The 18,900-nt window shown below is 34.2% G+C and overlaps 1 protein-coding gene across 2 annotated transcripts in view; it reads right to left on the bottom strand.

The window, feature by feature from the left end:
- LOC111146567 (CUB and Sushi multiple domains 3) overlaps positions 1–18,900 on the bottom strand; it is a 1,261,269-nt gene that overhangs the window by 881,573 nt on the left and 360,796 nt on the right. For both annotated transcript variants that reach the window (XM_022502159.1, XM_022502160.1), the window contains exon 5: positions 6,933–7,140. In XM_022502159.1, the coding sequence (XP_022357867.1) occupies positions 6,933–7,140 (208 nt within the window). The remainder of the gene's footprint in view (positions 1–6,932; positions 7,141–18,900) is intronic.

Here is an 18,900-nt window from a genome sequence, read left to right as displayed (position 1 = left end):
ACCAAAGAGGCAAAGAATCTGTGCTCAGAAAACTATGAAATACTCATGAAAGAAATTGAGGAAGACACAAAGAATGGAAAAACTTTCCATGCTCATGGATTGGAAGAACAAATATTGTGAAAATGTCTATGTTACCTAAAGCAATCTACATGTTTAATGCAATCCCTATCAAAATACCATCCATTTTTTTTCAAAGAAATGGAACCAATAATCCTAAAATGTATGTGAAACCAGAAAAGATCCTGAATAGCCAGAGGAATGTTGAAAAAGAAAGCCAAAGTCAGTGGCATCACTATTTTAGATTTTAACTCTATTACAAAGCTATCATCATCAAGATAGTATGGTACTGGCACAAAAACAGACATACAGATCATTGGAATAGAATAGAGAGCCCAGAAATAGACCCTCAACTCTATGGTCAAGTAATCTCCAACAAAGCAGGAAAGAATGTCTAACAGAAAAAAGACAGTATCTTCAACAAACAGTGGTGGGAAAATTAGACAGCCACATGCAGAAAAATGAAACTGGACCATTTCCTTACACCACACACAAAAATAGACTCAAAATGGATGAAAGACCTCAATGTAGGAAAGGAATCCATCAAAATCCTTGAGGAGAACACAGGCAGCAACCTCTTTGACTTCAGCCACACCAATTTCTTAGAAACATCACCAAAGACAAGGGAAGCAAGGCCAAAAATGAAATACTAGGACCTCATCAAGATCAAAAGCTTTTGCACAGCAAAGGAAACAGTCAACAAAACCAAAGACAACTGACTGAATGGAGAAGATATTTGCTAACAATATATCAGAATAAGAGCTAATATCCAAAATCTATAAAGAACTTATCAAACTCAATAGCCACAGAACAAATAATCCAATCAAGAAATGGGCAAAGGACATGAACAGACATTTCTGCAAAGAAGACAACCAGATGGCCAACAGACACATGAAAATGTGCTCCACATCACTCGGCATCAGGGAAATACAAATCAAAACCACAATGAGATACCACCTCACACCACTCAGAATGGCTAAAATTAACAAGTCAGGAAAAGACAGATGCTGGCAAAGATGCGGAGAAAGGGGAACCTTCCTATACTGTTGGTGGAAATGTAAGCTGGTACAGCCACTCTGGAAAACAGCATGGAGGTTCCTCAAAAAGTTGAAAATAGATCTACCCTACCACCCAGCAATCGCACTACTGGGCATTTACCCTAAAGAGACAAATGTAGTGATCCGAAGGGGCATGTGCACCCGAATGTTTATAGCAGCAATGTCCACAATATCCAAACTACAGAAAAAACCTAGATGTGCATCAACCGATGAATGGGTAAAGAAGAAGTGGTGTATATATATATACAATGGAATACTATGCAGCCATCATATACAATGGAATACTATGCAGCCATCAAAAGAAATGAAATCTTGCCATTCGCAATGATGTGGATGGAACTAGAAGGTATTATGCTGAGTGAAATAAGTCAATCAGAGAAAGACAATTATCATATGATCTCCATGATATGAGGAATTTGAGAGGCAGAGTGGGGGTTTTGGGGTAGGGATGGAAAAAATGAAACAAGATGTGATCAGGAGGGAGACAAATCATAAGAGATCTTAATCTCACAAAACAAATTGAGGGTTGCTGGGTGGAGAGAGTGTTTGGAGAGTGGTTGGGTTATGGATATTGCAGAGGGTATATGATATGGTGAGTGGTGTGAAGTGTGTAAGCCTGATGATTCAGAGACCTCTACCCCTGGGGCAAATAATACATTATATGTTAATAAAAATAATTAATAAAAAATAAAAATATTAAGCCAAACAAAGAACAAAAACCAAAACTGAAAAAAAAAATCTTTTGGCTCTATTTCCTCCTTTAGTCCTATTTCTTTGTTCACCTTTGCTTGCAAAAGTCCATGAAAGACTTATTTGTACTAATTGTGTGCAATTTCTCTTCTCTAAAAAGCTCTTAAAACCACATCAGTAAAATAGTCAACCACAAAACTCCTTTCATCCCAGTCACCAATGACCTCCATATTATGAAATCCAACAATTAGTTTTGGAACTCATCTTATTAGCTGATCATCAAATTTGACACAATTGATCAGTTACTTCTTCCTCTGTTTTCTTCATTTGGCTTTCAGAGAACCACACTTTCCTGGTGTTCCTCCTATCTCATCAACATTCCTTTCCGAACACTTTCACTTGTCCTTCCTAGTTTTCCTGACTTTTGGAGTGTCCCAGAATTTAGTTCTTAGCCTTTTTTTTTCTTTTGCCTTTTTTTTCTTTTAACAATAACGTCCAATTCTAAACTTCAAATTTAGTTCTCTACCCCACCCCTTTAACTCTGAACTAAGACCTGTGTATATTCAACTGCCTCCTTGAAATCTTCACCAAAATACTTATTAGCTATCTCAAACTTAACATGTTCAGAGTTCAGTTCCATTTAATATTTCCATAAGTGTAATCAAAAGTCTTTCCAATATCAATGGATATTTCATCCTGTCAGGTCTTCAGAAACCTTAGAGCTATCCTTACTTCTTAGAGCTGTTGTTGCCTCTTCTTTTTCTTGAACTTCACATCTCATCCTGAAATTCACTTAACTTTATCTTGAAAAAGTCTGACAAATTTCATCATATCCACTGTTATTTCATAATCCTAACAATTAAATTATCTTACCTAACTTACTGCAAATAATGTCTATCTTTCTCCTTTTCCTTTCTATAATTTACTACCCACAAAGAAGCCAGAGTGATCCTTCAAAATTAAGTTTGGTCACTAGTGTGCTCAAAACCCTTTAATGACTCCCCATTTCACTTAGACTAAAAGCCAAAGTCTTGAGTTGGGCTCCATTAATTATTATTTTTTTCTACCACTTTCTCGCATGCAACTCTTTTGCAGCCACATGACCTAGTAGCTATTCCTTTAACAGAAAGAGCTCCACTCTGGATTATTTATTTTTCTTTAAATGCATTTCTTTCAGGAATGTTTATTGCTGAGATTTCTGGTTGGGTAATCCCCTTCCTTTAAGACTTGGCTCAAATCTCAACTTCTCATTTAGGTAACCTCCATCATACCACAATTGCTTTACTTACCTTTCCTAAACCTACCTCACCTTTTCTTTCTTACCATTCTCTGGACAGAATTTGTCATTAACTTATTTATATTGTTTATTGTCTTTTTCCCTGATAGAGCATACATTTATGTAGAAGCAAGCCTCTCCATTACTTTGGTTGCTGATGCCCTAAGAACAATGCCTGCCATGCAGTAGATATCCAATAAATAATTCCTGAATGATCACAGAATGAATGGAATTCTAGTAAGAAACAAAAGATTAAGTTTGAAAACAATTTTAAAGAGTATCTAATCCAACTCTCCAACCCAGACTTTGTAAATAAGGTAATATCTAATTACTTTCCACCTCATTGCCCCTGTTGTAGCACCTAGGCAGGTAATGCCAAATGCTATTTTAGAGTTGAGAGAAGGCTTGGATGTTGCAGAGGAAATTATTTCATCTACCAACAAACAGTCAAAGCTGAAACTGGAACCTGAGTTTCTTTGTGCTATGTCATTTTTCATTTCATTGTAATGCAATCGGTTGACATTGACTAGGCCTCATAAACTTTTATCATCCAGTAATAATTGACTGGATCACTGCACTCCTGTTGGATCACACAGCGGTGCTGCTGACTGTTGTTTAACAAACTAGAACTTACTGATTTACAATACACAGCTTTCAAGAAAGGCACTGGCAGGTAGTACTCTCTGTGCTGCACGATTATTGGGCTGGCTTGGTCATGTTGCCAAAGTCAAACACAGGCTATGCAAGGCTTGCCTCACTGCCTTAACTTTAGGGAAAAAATTAAAGTACAGTAGCCAATGCCAAGTCCCTAGTCCTTGAGTGAGGGACCTGAAGTCAAAAGAACCATTTATAATTTTTATGAAAAGAATATGCATGTCTCCCTTACTCATATTCTCCTTTGAATTCCATTATGAGTTGAAAACATTATATGAGCAATGCATAGGAAGAACCAATGAATACCACCTGAAACATATTTTCTCATTTTGATGACCATAAATTAAAAAGACATGAGAACATTAAATGATTTAAAGGAATTAGAGGGCCAGGATTAGACTTAAATTTTTAATTACTCACAGATCATTTTATACATCAATTCCATAACTAATACAATTAAAACGAATACTGTTTTGTCACAGTGAAGTGGCTATACACAGTATTGTTAATTTACTGACACTACGTATCTTCAAACTGGCATTTATAGAAATATAGTTTGGGTATTTGTATAACTTTCTAGAAAATTTATAAATGAACTTATTGATATTATTTTATATATATATCTATACCTATGTATCTATATCTATATCTATCTCTAGGATTCTGACAAGTCACCTAAACATTTACTGTGTTGTAATCTGGACTCCTGGAACCAAACTGAGAGTTACAGAAGAGAGGGATGTGGGCAGATTGGGTAAGTGGGTGGTGAGTATTAAGGAGGGCACATGTGGTGATCAGTATTGGATGTTATACACATTAATGAATCATTGAACACTACATCAAAAAATAATGGTGTACTATTATGCTGGCTAATTGAACGTAATAATAAAAAATAAATAACAGTAAAACAATAAATTCTCAGTTACTGTTTTCTTCCTAACAAAGAGAGAAAAAAGTAAAGTGTCCCAGTGTCATTTAATTAGAAAATTCAGAGAAGAACAATTTGTGGATCTGATGCTATTATTGGACAAGCTACATTGTTCTAGAAACTCAGAAACAAAAATAGATGTTCATATAGAAACGTACAAATCCTTACTAAGAATGCACAATCTGAAAAGAGAATGACTACATGAACATAAATAGGATATTATGATCCCCAAAATAAATGTGTTAGTTTCTAGACAAATTTGTTGATTTCCAGAGCTCAGTGGAAACGAAGAAACATTTTCTTGAATTTCCTTCTTTATATCTAGTAATATTTGGGGAGTTTAAAAACTCAGATTTTTAATGGAATCAGTTGCATACTAAAAGATAGTACAATTATTGGAAAATTCCTGGCACTATCATCTACCTTGATATGACTCCAATATGTATCACTGTACAAGTAGCAATTTCTAAAACAAGAGTTTTTGAATTTGCTAACATTTTAAACCTAGATTCTGCTGGGTTTCATTGCACTCGGGCAAGAAATTATCATGGGAATTGTTAATGTTATGTAACTCTGAGTATTGACAGCCTGAGGGTAGAAGAGAAAACAAGCAAACAAAAAAGTGGGTATGGCTAGTGTGTAACTTGTCTTACCTTCAAAGGAATATATTAGGATGACAGACCCATGTGATACTTTTGCTAAATCCCAGATAACTATATATATATATATATATATATATATATATATATATTTTTTTTTTTTTTTTTTTAAACATTTACTCGGTGTCCATTCAGCAGCAACCCACAATATTTTCTCTTCTTACCTCACACTTTCCTTCTCTGGTCTGTGTGATACTTTATTCCTCCTGCATCTCTAAATACACTTCCTCTGTGCCCTTTGCAGGATAATCCTCCTAAGCCTGGGCTTTATATCCTGCTGTTGGTGCTCAGACTCAGTCCTAGTTCTCTCGCTTCTTCTCACTCCTCTAGCTAGCCAATATTATTGATGCTTATTTGTTCATTTACCTTAGATATCAACTACATCTTATCAGTTATGTTTCGATGCAGAACTCCTGAGTCTTATAGACAGACATAGTTGTCTACTAGATGGCTGTAATGGATCATCTCAAAGTGACCTTAAGCTAAATAGATATAAAAAATAATTCTTAATATTCATAGCATTCTCACTCCAAATTTAACCTTCCTTCAACAATTCCAAATCAGTGATTATCTCTACTGGTTTACCAACTTGGCAAGTCAGGAAATGATGTTTTATTTTAGCACCACCTTCTTTTTACTCCTCAACCCCTTTTCATTATGCCTCCCTAAATACCTTCTAACTTATTCTACTTTATCCTACTGCTTTATCTCCATTAATACCATTCTAATCCAGGCTACCATGATTTTTTCTTGGGTATAGCAATCACTTCTTCCTATAGCTAATCGAGCCCCACTTCAAATCAATCTTTGCACTTAGTAAGAACAATCATTTGAAAATTCACACCTCTTCATGTAATTGTATTTGATAAAACACTTTAATAAAGTCCCTCTGTTCTTATCAAATCCTTTACATGGCTTAAAATGCCCATTCTAGTCTAGTGTTTACCAACTGCCTTACTATCACAGTCTCATCACTCTTCACTCAGTGACTGATTCACAATCTACTTTACACTTCTATCCTATCAATGCATTCAGATTTTTAAAATAGTGTAATGAAATATTTTCTCCTAAAAATATTATACCACAAAAGCATATTCTGAAAACTCTGCAGTTGCCATGAAACCATGTCTTGAAGTCTGTAAAAAACAGACCATACCACCCCAGATCATAATGTTTAATTTTTGCCTTCAGATAACAGATTGAATAAAAGAACTATCTACAAACACAAAGGCAAATTATTTTCCGGACTATTCAAATCATTTGAAAGGAACCACCAACTATGGACTGGCATGCTAAGAACATAACTATAGATTACATTAGGAACTTTTCTTATAAAAGTTGTTCTTAAGCCACATTACTTTTCAATGACTGATAATTAAATATTGATGGAAAGTTTCATCCTTCAGGATTCCAATCTATTTGATGTATTAGTACCCTTATCTTCAAAAATATCCCTCAGCTTTGACAGCTGCCTCTTACAATTTTCCTGTAACTCTAAGTTCTTTTAAATAACTAGACCTTTAAAGGCCCTTACACAGCTGTTCTTGGATCCCCAGTCAGCCTTAGGCAATGACATTGATGCTAGGTTAGAATAGAAGCTATTTACTTACCATATTGTAGGTGGCTCAGAACCTTCTATTTCTAAGTAATCATACTTTTCTTCCATTTGGAAATCAGTAAATATGAGTGAAATTGTATCCCCAGGCTCTGCTACAATGGTCCAAGTGCAATCAGCATTGTTATGGTACTCATTAGGAAAACTAGGGCTTGAAATGATGCCACTGGATCCTCTCATCGTTCCTCCACATGCATCTTCAGCTGTTAAAACAAGAACAAGATGTCCAGTTATAAGTCATTAAGAAAAATGAAATTAAAGCAATTCTGTTGACAGTTTTGGATAAAAACAGCAGTCCAAATATTGTGACACAAAGTACATATTATACTAATAAAGATTAAATAAAATGAGAAGTCCATGAAAACATTTTAAACACATATATAAATATAAACCATATCTTTATAATTTTATAATCATTAGTTGAAATATCAATGAAAGTAAGTAAAAATCTGAAGTTCTATTAGATCTCAGGATAACAGGACCAAGATTTCTTTTCATTGATTAGGTGAGGAAATGAATAAAACAAAACCAACATTGTTCTTAAGGTCTGTTATGGAAATCTTTAATCACTTTGTACACATTCATGGTAGGCTGAGTTTTATTTTTATTTTTTTAATGTAGGTATGTACAAAATAAACAATTTAAGAGAAAATATAATTTTTTGTCAGTGACATTTTTCAAAAGATTTTGAAAGTATTTCTGAAATTATACTTTAAATAAAAATACATTGAGGAGCCTGTGTGGCTCAGTTGGTTTGATGTCCGACTCTTGGTTTTGGCTTAGGTCATGATCTCCAAGTTCTCCACACCAGGCCTGGGCTCCACACCAGGCCTGGAATCTGCCTGAGATTCTCTCTCTCCCTTTCCCTCCCCTCCTTTCCCCCCTTGCATGCATGCTTGAGCACTCTTTCTCTCTCTAAAATAAATAAAGTCCTTAAAATACATCACTTTTCTAGGAAACTTTAGAGAGAAATAATATAGTAATTAATATATCTTTGGTAATGTATTCCATATAACTCCACCAAATAATGTAAATATATTTTGCTAGGTATTTATGTGATATATGTATGTACAATGTTATAAATAAATTTGTACTGGCTTTATATTAGGACCTATGGTTCCCATTTTCCAAACAGGGCTCATGGGTTCTCCACAAGTCTACTTTTGGCCAATGGTGTATGCTAACAGAAGGAATACTTGACCATCTATGTTTAGTGTGAGATGTGTAAGATAAAGTTCCTTGTTTTATAAAGACATTGAAACTATAAAATTTGTCTTGACGTAACACTGTTCAGGAAAGTCACGTTAATAGGTTACTAGTTTACTTGTATAGTAATCTGTCTCAAGATCTAGGCAGTTACCTTGAGACACTCAGAAAATTCCATCAATTTTAATCAAATGTTAGAGGGAAAAAATTGGCTCTATAATGACCAAATATTATTTGGTGTAATGACTTATACTCCATAACTTTACTAGAGATGGACAGCATCCTGTTTTAACTCCATGATGGGCCAGGGAGAGCAAAATGCTTTGGTACCAGGAACATTATCATTATAGTATATACATCAAATAACATTAGCTTCATCCTGTCACTCTTTATGTATTTAACTATGTAATTCATAAATTGAAAACAGAAGTTTATTACTCTTAACAGATACTTAACTTTTATCACCCACTATTGTAAAAGTTATATTTATTTTCATTGCATGCCCTTTCTATATTTTTTTAAGTTTTGGGCGGTAATTAGAAAGAGGAAGTAGTCCTGTCTAGACTATGAGGCATATTACTACAATTTTCTTGACAGAACACACAGTGTCTTCTCTCAGTATCTTAACTTTAACCTATGGTAAGCATGTCCTTCTGAAGCTTACCCTGACCCCAAACTACCTCTACTCTTTGTCTTCTCGGTACCAACTCCAGGATTGAGTAGTACTTTGGAAATAAAATGTTACACTATCATGTATTTGTAGTATAACTAGTACACAACCTATTCAAACCATAGCTCTATGAGCTATTTATTTCCATGTCTCTAGATACAATCCCAGGTAAACATATATTTCAGTTAACATAAAAATTTTTAGAAATCCTTTTTTATTCAAAAATTTCAGTTCATTGATTAGCACGTCTAGTGCTGGATACTTGCAAAATAATTGACTTCTTTGGGTTAAGTTTCTTTGCTCTCCCTAGTTTGGGCTTGTGGCTGATGGGGCAAATATAAGGCAGAACAATGAGCTCTTCTTCTCTGTTTTCCCTCCTAGTATTTTTGTTCATATTCCTCTACTCACTGAGCATTCTGTGATTCCTCCTGGAGTTGGTTGTAGAAGAGATTGGGGGACATGAATTGTTTTACTTCTCTGAAAATGATTTGGTACCATTTTCTAGGATTTTTAGCAGATGACTAAGGAAAGATGGTTCTTTTGCTCATGAACCTTTATGGGATCTCCAGGGGTGTCCCATTATAGTTCCCTTGTTGTGGGGGAATGTGTCTATCTGTTTGGCAGCCTCCATTTCTCCCTTACAACATGGATATAGAATAATTTACTTCCATCTTCTTTCCAACTACATCTCCTCATTTTTGCAGGTGGGCCTCTTGGGAACGATCTAAGACAATTCAAGAGAACTCCCTCACAAAAGTCCTGCATTTGGTCAAATGAAAACATACCTCATTTATTCATCCTCTGTGGAAATGAGGTTTTTTTCCTCAACTGCAGCCTTATGACTTTACCATCAACATTTAAGTATTTCAACCATGGTTTAATAATAATATACTGTTTAATAATAATATACTGTTTCACACAAATCAGTTTCTTTGCATGGTTTCCTTGAAGTTTCTGCAAGCTCACAGAAGAGAGAAATCAACCCAAACTCCTAATACAGGAGATGGATCACAACTTGTATAATAGCTCTCTCTAGGGATATTTTTATTTCACAGCAAAATAACCTCAATCTGAAAGTATGAATGACTTGTACTTGAAAACAAGATGGGAATGCAGATCTTCCAACACTGAAACCAACATTCTTGCCAATTCTCATATCAAGTTCTTTGTTATGCACTCCTGTTTATCTCTTATCTCTATATAGATATTGTCATAGAATCAGCATCTGACAAAATTGTGAAATAGGTAGTTTGCTTTTGTATGGGTTAGATATATAACAGTTTGGCTAGGTGGCCCTACTTGAATGCTATAATCTTTGCATTGTGATTTGGCCTAGTTTTAATACAATACAATACAATATTTATAATGCCAATACATTATAATACAATAATACAATACTTATAAATGCCAATACATTTCCTATAATCATAGACTGTTTTAGCAAATGATATTACATAAACTAATTTTTTTTTAAATTTTATAACAGAGTTGGAACAAGTGGAAGGCAGCATTAGAATAAGCCATGAAACCAGTGCTACACTTTCTCTGCTGAGTAACATTGCCTGGTCACTGGTCAAAGTGAGTTGGTCTTTGAGTTCATTTGGCACCACTCTGTCCTGGCCACTAGGCTTGCCTGCTGGATTAATGTTGCCTGCAAGATCTTTTGTCCAGCAGTTCACAGAAAGCGCAGGAGTCACTAAGTTTGTTCAAGAGAACCACTTCTTAACAGATTCCAGACACATATGGGATCATGTTGGTTATTTATACAAATCTGTGAGTTTTGAAGTGAATTCATTTGGCCATCTGTTCAAAACATATCCATTGTGATATATGAGGTATGAAGGGGGACTGTGCTAGTCTCTCAGGCTATAGTGATGATCAAAAGTTAGAATAATGTCTGCCTTCATTGAGCATCCTGTCCAGTAGAGTGTGAGGTTCTAAACAAATGACAAACACTTAAAGTTACATTTCTGTCAGGCACTGTGAATAAAAAGCATTTAGTACTGATGTCATATGGTGGTCTTTGAACTAATTAGGAAATTCAGGAACACGGACTCTCTGAGGAAGTGATTGGAACACTGGGTGTTATATATAAACAATGAATCTTGGAACACTACATCAAAATCTAATGACCTACTGTATGGTGACTAAGATAACTTAATTAAAAAAAACTTTAAAAATTTTAAAAAAGAAACTGAATGTTCAGATTTGAAACCTGAAAGGTGAATAGTAATCATTAACTAGATGAGAAGCAGAAGGAAATGGGTTCTGAATAGGTATACTGAAATTTTCACTGGAGAAAGCAGGCATTCTCCAAACAAAAAGAAAATCTGTGCTGTTGCCAAGATAGTGAGGGTCGATGTGGTACTAAATCCAGTTAGTTGGAAGGGCAACTAGGTCCTAGACCTCATAGAACCTTTCCCACAAGCTTTTGGAAATTCTTTAGAGCTATGGAAAGTTATTGATGGGTTTTCAGAAGAAATGACATGATTGGATTTGGGTTTTGAAAATATCGTTCTGGTAGCTCTTTGGAGTTGACAGAGGAATAATAAAATAGCAGATCAGATTAAGGGGTTGGATCAAGAGTTCAGGCCAATTTTTCCATACTTTGTTGCTTCCTCGAGATAAACAATCTCTTGTTTTCAGTGTTGTAGTGTATTTTTACCTCAGTTCTTCAAAAGATTAGTTTGATCTTTGTAGGCATTTGGGAATAAATAGCATCATGACAAAATAAATTAGAATACTCCTCTTAGGCCTGTTTTTAAGAATATTTTTTTCACCTAAAGAGTAAAGCAATATGATTGACTATCTTGGATTTATCTTGTGTTAACTAGAAGTTGTGTTGCCTTCAAATTGTGGTTACTTATTATATACAGAATATAGTGGATAATAAAAAGGTCGGTTATTTCTCTACTCTTGTTCTAATAAAAGTGCATAGGCTGTAAGATTGAAAGTATGCTATTTTAAAAATACACTGGATGATGGAAAGTTGATGTTAAGAAGCTTGCAGTCAATTTATTGTAAAACAGGAAGGAAACAACCAGTTTAGCCAATAGAATCAATGAAGGAAATGTGGTCTTTTAAGAATAAGCTTTTTTTTTTTTTTTAAATAATCATTTGACTTGGGACTTATGCCAACAGCATGGGGAAAATACTATTAACTCTCTTTAATTCTTAATATACTAAAATCTATTGATAAAAACTATGGCTGTTAAATTTAAAATTCTATTAAACCTAATTTTTCTTGTTGTTTGTAATAATTAAATCATCATCAAATAACTTCTACTTCTTTAAAATAACTGAATTTATGTAAACTTGGTAAACAATTTCTTTAATCTCTCACCAATACAGCAGGGAGAAAAGTCACAAATAAATTTAAAAATTAGTTGTATTTAAGAGCAAATATTAAGAAAAAAAGTTTAATATTTTTCCACAAATATATTTTTCCTAAAATTAAATTTTATTTCCTTTCCATGTCTGTGACACTCATTTATATACTGAAAATACCAGACTTCGTTTTGACTTTGGTTAGGAGACGATACATTTCATTTAAGATCTTGTAAATTGGAACTGCCACAAAACATGACAGTTAAAAAAAAAAAAAAGACTGCATCAAAAAAAAAAATACGAAAACACTTGAAACAGTTTTTTGTAGTACATCTTTGCAGATATTGATCTCATACTGTGCTCTGCCCTGCTATAAGTTTCTTCTGGAATAACTTAGGGATGGGGTACAGGGGTGTTAGGAAATAGGCTTGTTTATCAAAAAAGATAAATTAACTGTAAATCTTAGAAAATGAGTACACTTGGTGAATTCCAGATGCTAAGCATTCAATCCGTATCAGACTATATCATGGGAAATTTTTTGCAACTCTCCCTTGTTAAATCTCAACCTTCTATTAACAGTCAAGTAAAACTGACATCTACATGGATTCTTGTTCCTTTGTAGACAGGCATCACTGTTGTACCTCTTAATTAGACAAACTATTTAGATATTACATTAATTAATTATCCATTATATTACATAGCAGAGCAGCTGTTCCATTTCTGTGACTCTCCTTGTTTACATTTCATAGTTTAGCCTTATGCATCTTCATGTTTAAGGAAAAACACTTTTCCCATAGAGAAGAAAATTGAGCAACAGGGTAATTAAATTGTACATCTACTAGATTGGTAGTTTTATGTTTTTTCAAGGCACAACACATAATGCTGTCCCAAGTTTTAAGGAAAAGAGTACATGTTTTGTGATTATGGGGAAAACTGAAGTGTCCTTATTTTCATTTCTCAGTCCAGCACCCTCAGCTTCTTTTGTATCAAAACAGATAAAATTAAATTCATCTTAGAATCAGATTTATAACAACTTGAAGAAGAAAAACATTCATCATTCATCCAGATGAACACTTTATGGAAAGGGAAAGCTAAGCATAATGGCACTCAGCATTGTTTATTCCTAAATACTCAAATATGCTTTAGAGGAAGTATCTTATCTTAATTTATATTTACCTTCCTAAGAGACATGTTTAGAAAATGAGAAGGTGAGATAATACACTGAGGAAAGTAATTAATTAATATGTGGATTTTTATTTTAATATTTAGCTTAAAATCTCCAAATAAGAAAGAAAAAGCATCCATTCAATGATAATTTAAATTACTTAAAGATTTGGAGGAAAAAAATCTTTCACTCAAAAGGGAGCCATGACATAGTAACAGGGAGCAAATTTACGAGCCTTTCTTCAAAAAAAAAAAAAAAAAATTAAAAACTAAGCAAAATAACTTTCTTTTTTTTAACACTGCACTAGGGCCATACAGAATTGTGACTCTCACAAAGGAGAGGAATAAAGGAGGAGATCCCTAGAATTGCCTGGCTTTCTGTCTAGAAGCACATTCAGGACCAAGGGATTATCAGTAGAACATGATGCTGTCCTTGAGCTAAGTAGACAGTGTTCAGGGACCATGACATGCCCATAGTTGTAAGACAGGATTCAGAGAGGGAGCTCTGCCAAAAAACAACTCACAAAATCTGCAATGTAGCACCCTGGATCTTTGCTAAATATGAGCAAATGCACATAAAGGGTGAAATTCCAGACAGGCAAAAAGAGATAAAGAATCTTTGTCCTAAATGGCTCTAAGAGAGCACACAGGGTTGGGTATTTTGCAAATTCCTCCAACTAGGATAGAGAGTTGTCTTTAAGTAACCAGAGTATTCAATAGCCATTCAGCAGGGATGAACTTCACTAGAGGGACTAAACAATGCCTAGAGCAGAGTTTCCTCTAGAACTGCCATAACAAAATTTAAAACCAAACCTCAGAGACACTATTTGAACCTAATGTAACTTGGCTTTATATCAGGAGAAAATTCAACATTCTTTAAAAAATGAGAACTAAATCCAACACTCAATAACTTAAAATTCACAATGTTCAACATCTAGTAAAAAAGGAGGAGTCATCTCAAGAGGCAGAAAAATACAATCCATTACCAAGAAAACTATTACTCAATAGAAACTAAACAAAAATCATGGAGATGATGGAATTATTATAATTTTGTTCTACAATTTAAAGCAAGGCTTAGCAAACTACATATCAAGCTCTATCCAAATTATACCTTGTTTTGTATTGCCTAAGAGACATGCATGACTTTTATAATTTTAAAGAACTATAAAAACAGATGAAAAACAAACTAAAATCAAAGGTAAATAAATAATAGAGACCATATGTACAAAGCAAAGTCTGAAATATTCATTACACAAACCCTTACAGAAAAAATAAACACAGTGAACATAGTGAAAGTTATAGTATATAGTATGTATATAGTAACCAAATAAAACTTTAAGAGACAAAATACATATTATTCTAAATGAAAATAATTGCTCAATAGGGCTTATAACAATTAGATACTACAGAATAAAACATATTGAACTTGAAGGCAGAGCAACAGAAACTATTCAAAATGTAGGAAAAGAACAGAAGAACTTTAAAAAGAATTTCCATGTAGGAAAATATAAAGCATTCTGACATAAGTAATATTGAAGTTCCAAAAGGCAGTGGGGCAGAGTGGAAGCATGGAAAGCTATTTGAAGATATAATGGACAAAGAAAAATCCAAATTTGATGAAAACTAAAAACCTACAGATATAAGAGGTAAAAGGTTTTTGGCATCCTGGTATGGCAGAGACAATTAGCTAAGCACCAAAATTACTTTTTTTAACTTAATTAAATTTGTCATTGTGTTATATTAGTCACTATACAATACATCATTAGTTTTTGATGTAGTGTTCCAAGACTCATTGTTTATGTACAACACCCAGTGCTCCATGCAATATGTGCCCTTCTTAATACCTATCACCAGGCTCATCCATCCCTCCACCCTCCTCCCCTCTAAAACACTCAGTTTGTTTCTCAGAGTCCACAGTGCTTCATAGTTCATCACCCCCTCTGATTTCTCACCCCCCACTTCACTTTTCTTTTCCTTTTTCAAATGTTCTCCATGTTATTCTTTATGTTGCTCCAGTAAGTGAAACCAAAGTGATAATTGACCTTCTTTGTTTGGCTTCCACTCAGCATAATCTCCTCCAGTCCCATCCATGTTGATATAAAATTTGGTTATTCATCCTTCCTTATGACTGAGTAATATTCCATTGTATATATGGACCACATCTTCTTTATCCATTCATCTGTTAAAGGGCATCTTAGCTCTTTCCACAGTTTGCCTATTGTGGACATAGCTGCTATAAACATTGGGGTACAGATGGTCCTCCTTTTAACTACATCTGTATCTTTGTGTTTAATAACCAGGAAAGCAATTACAGGGTCACAGGGCAGCTTTATTTTTAATTTTTTGAGGACTCTCCATGCTGTTTTCCAAGGTGACTGCACCAACTTGCATTCCCACCCACAGTGTAAGAGGGTTCCCCTCTCCCACTCTCACATGTACTGTTGTAACCAGAGGTAGCTGTTCAAATAGACCAAATATTCTTGCGCTTCCTATATCTAGGTTCAGCCATGCAACTGAATTCCGGTGAACAGTCAGTGGCATGAGCTACCACTACAAGTTCTGCCTATGAAAACCCACAAGATCATATACTCTCTTCTTTCCTGCTTATGTTATCAGGATATTGTGTCCCAAGTGACCTTAGCGGTCACAGGTTGGTTAAAGACTTTTTTCCACATAGGTACTTGAAATCTCTCTCTCCCTTTAATTTTTAAACATTATAAAGACAGGGATGGTATTTATTTTTGTCCACATAATATTTCTATTGTTTAAAAAAACATATTGACATATAGTGGAGGTTTATATGAATGTACTGAATTAAATATAAAATAAGTAAATGAATAAATATAATTATTTGAATGGATCATCAAATTGGATTTGATCTGTGGACCATCTCTCTGTAGAGTAGAATAAAAAGAGAATCACAAAGAATATATCACTATTCCAAAGCAGAGGAAAAGTATGGTAATTGCAGCAAAAAGTCAAAATTGAGTAGAAAAATGAGAGAAACTGCTAAATAAATTTTAAGAACAAAATGTATGTTGCATGGCAAAAGCTTCAAAATTGAAAGGGCACTTAATTGGAAAGCTTATTGCTATTCAGCACCTAGAGGGTGGGAGTGAGTCAAGTTTTAGATTTTTCTCCATATTTAACTTCAATAAAGTGTAACTTCATTATTTACAGAACTATACATTAGAATATTCAAGAGAATAACCAGATTAAATATACAGCTTACTGTGTGTGTTTAGCAAGACCACTATACACAGGCAATAAACAACATATGAGTATCAATATCTGAATAGACACTGAAATTTTAAAAACATCATCTCGAATAGGATAAATTTTCAAATATTTAGAAATAAAAATTCTAAAAACACAAAAAGCCTGAGCAAAGCTCTACTTATATATATTTTTTTAAAGATTTTATTTTTTTATTTGACAGACAGAGATCACAAGTAGGCAGAGAGGCAGACAGAGAGAGGATGAAGCAGGCTCCCTGCTAAGCAGAGAGCCCGATGTGGAGCTTGATCCCAGGACCCTGAAGGCAGGGCTTTAACTCACTGAGCCACCTAGGCGTCCCAGCTCTACTTATATTTTTGAGGGAAACTACAGATCTATATAAATAGATATTCTATGCTTTCAGACTGGTAATCTAAAAATGTTGGTACTCCTCAGATTAATCTATAGTTTTAGTTTAATTCCATTCAAAATTTTGCTTGTGCATATGTGTATGCATGTATATAAATTGACAACCTGATTTTTTAATTTATCTAGAATTGCGAAGAAAGCTAAGCATAATTAAGACAATCCTGAAGAGGAAAACAAAGCTAAATAAGCAGCATGAATGCTCATCATATAGCCACACTAATCAAATCAAAGAGGAATTAAAAGTAAATACAGGCCAGTCAACCAATGGAACAGAATAAAGTCTTCAGTAACACACACACATACACATTTAAACACTTGATTTATGACGGGGCAGCACCATAGAGCATTGGGAATAGAACATGTTTTCATTAAATGGTGCTGGGTTAATCAACTACCCATACACTATAGTCAATGCCAGATGAACCATTAATCTAAATATAAAAAGTGAAGCAATATAGCCTCTAAAACAAAATGTAAGACAACATCTTCATGTCCTTAGGATTGTCAAAATTTTCTTAAATAGATATAGTACACTACATTAAAATTAGGAATGCTCTTCTTTAAGAGAAGATAGTCACATGGTGGAAGATATTTCCAATACACATAACTGATGAGGGTCCATCCAAAATATGTAAGGAACTTTTACAAATCATTAAGGAAAAGGCAAACAACTAATAACAAAATGGACAAAACAGTAGACCAGGCAGCTCACAATGAAGAATGGACCAACTGCTCATAAACATATAAGAACCATATTCAATGTATGAGTCATTACAGAAATTCAAATTAAAACTAAATTTCTTCATTACACACACACCAAGATGTTTAAATGATGAAAAGTAATAACATAAAAGCTTAGCAAGACTGTGAAACAACTAAAATTCTATACACTCCTGGTAGTTCTGTAAATTAGTACAGCCATTTTAAAAAACTCATTGGCAGATAATCTAATAAAGCTAGCCATGTCTTATGATTTAACATTCCCATTACTAGGCATTTTTCAGATCTGCATCAAAATATATTTATAGGAACGTTCATAGATGCATTACTTCTAATAACCAAATCTGGGGGAAAAAACAATATTCACCAAAGATATCATATATTAATAGTTGTTCAGTATTATAGTGTATCGCCATCAATCTATAAAAATAAACTACTACTACATGCAAAAAGATAATGAATCTCACAGAGAAAAACACTGGTTGAAGAGTACATACTGCAAGATTCCATTTTATGGAGCTGAAAATCGGTAAAAATAATTTATAGTACTAGAAATCAGAAGGTTATTTACTTTCAGGAAAGGACAGAATAGTGACTGGGAGGGAATATTCCAGAGATATCTGATGTTTGGGTAATATTAGGTTCTTGATCTGGGTTGTAGTAAAAAGGCTGCATTGCTTATGTGATAATTCATCAAATTATACATTTGCAAATTATGACCTTTCCATATACATGTTATATTTTAATTAAAGCCATTATGAACTAAAAGGGAAACTACCTCAAAAGCACACATCTCCATCCAAGTCAGCAAATATATTGTGAGGTACCCCTGAATCCCTAAGATAATGGCCAAACATGGCTCTCCTCTTCTTGAATAGTGTTTAGAAACTGAGCATGATTCAAACATTCATGATTGGCTTGGTCAACAATTCTCAAAGTTTAGCATGAAAGAGCACCTCATGGGCTTGAAACATGATTGCTGGGCCCGGCTCCCAGAATTTTTGATTTAGTAGGTCCAGGGAAGAGCCTAGGAATTTGCAGTTTGATGGCAATGATGTAGTTTCAGAGAAAAGGCAACCACCATCACAATGCCTCTATTTTTAAAAATTCCTATCCTTGTTGACACTTCATTATTAACCTCTGTCACTCTCCTTGAGTCCCCACTCCCCCTGATGCTTTTTACTCTCAGAAGGCAAACATTAATGCCACTCCATTTTCAGAAGTGAGAATA

This window comes from Enhydra lutris, unplaced genomic scaffold, assembly GCF_002288905.1.
Source record: "Enhydra lutris kenyoni isolate GAN:26980312 unplaced genomic scaffold, ASM228890v2 scaffoldscaffold14, whole genome shotgun sequence".
Classification (NCBI taxonomy): Eukaryota; Metazoa; Chordata; class Mammalia; order Carnivora; family Mustelidae; genus Enhydra; species Enhydra lutris.
This window is presented reverse-complemented; position numbering and strand designations above follow the sequence as displayed.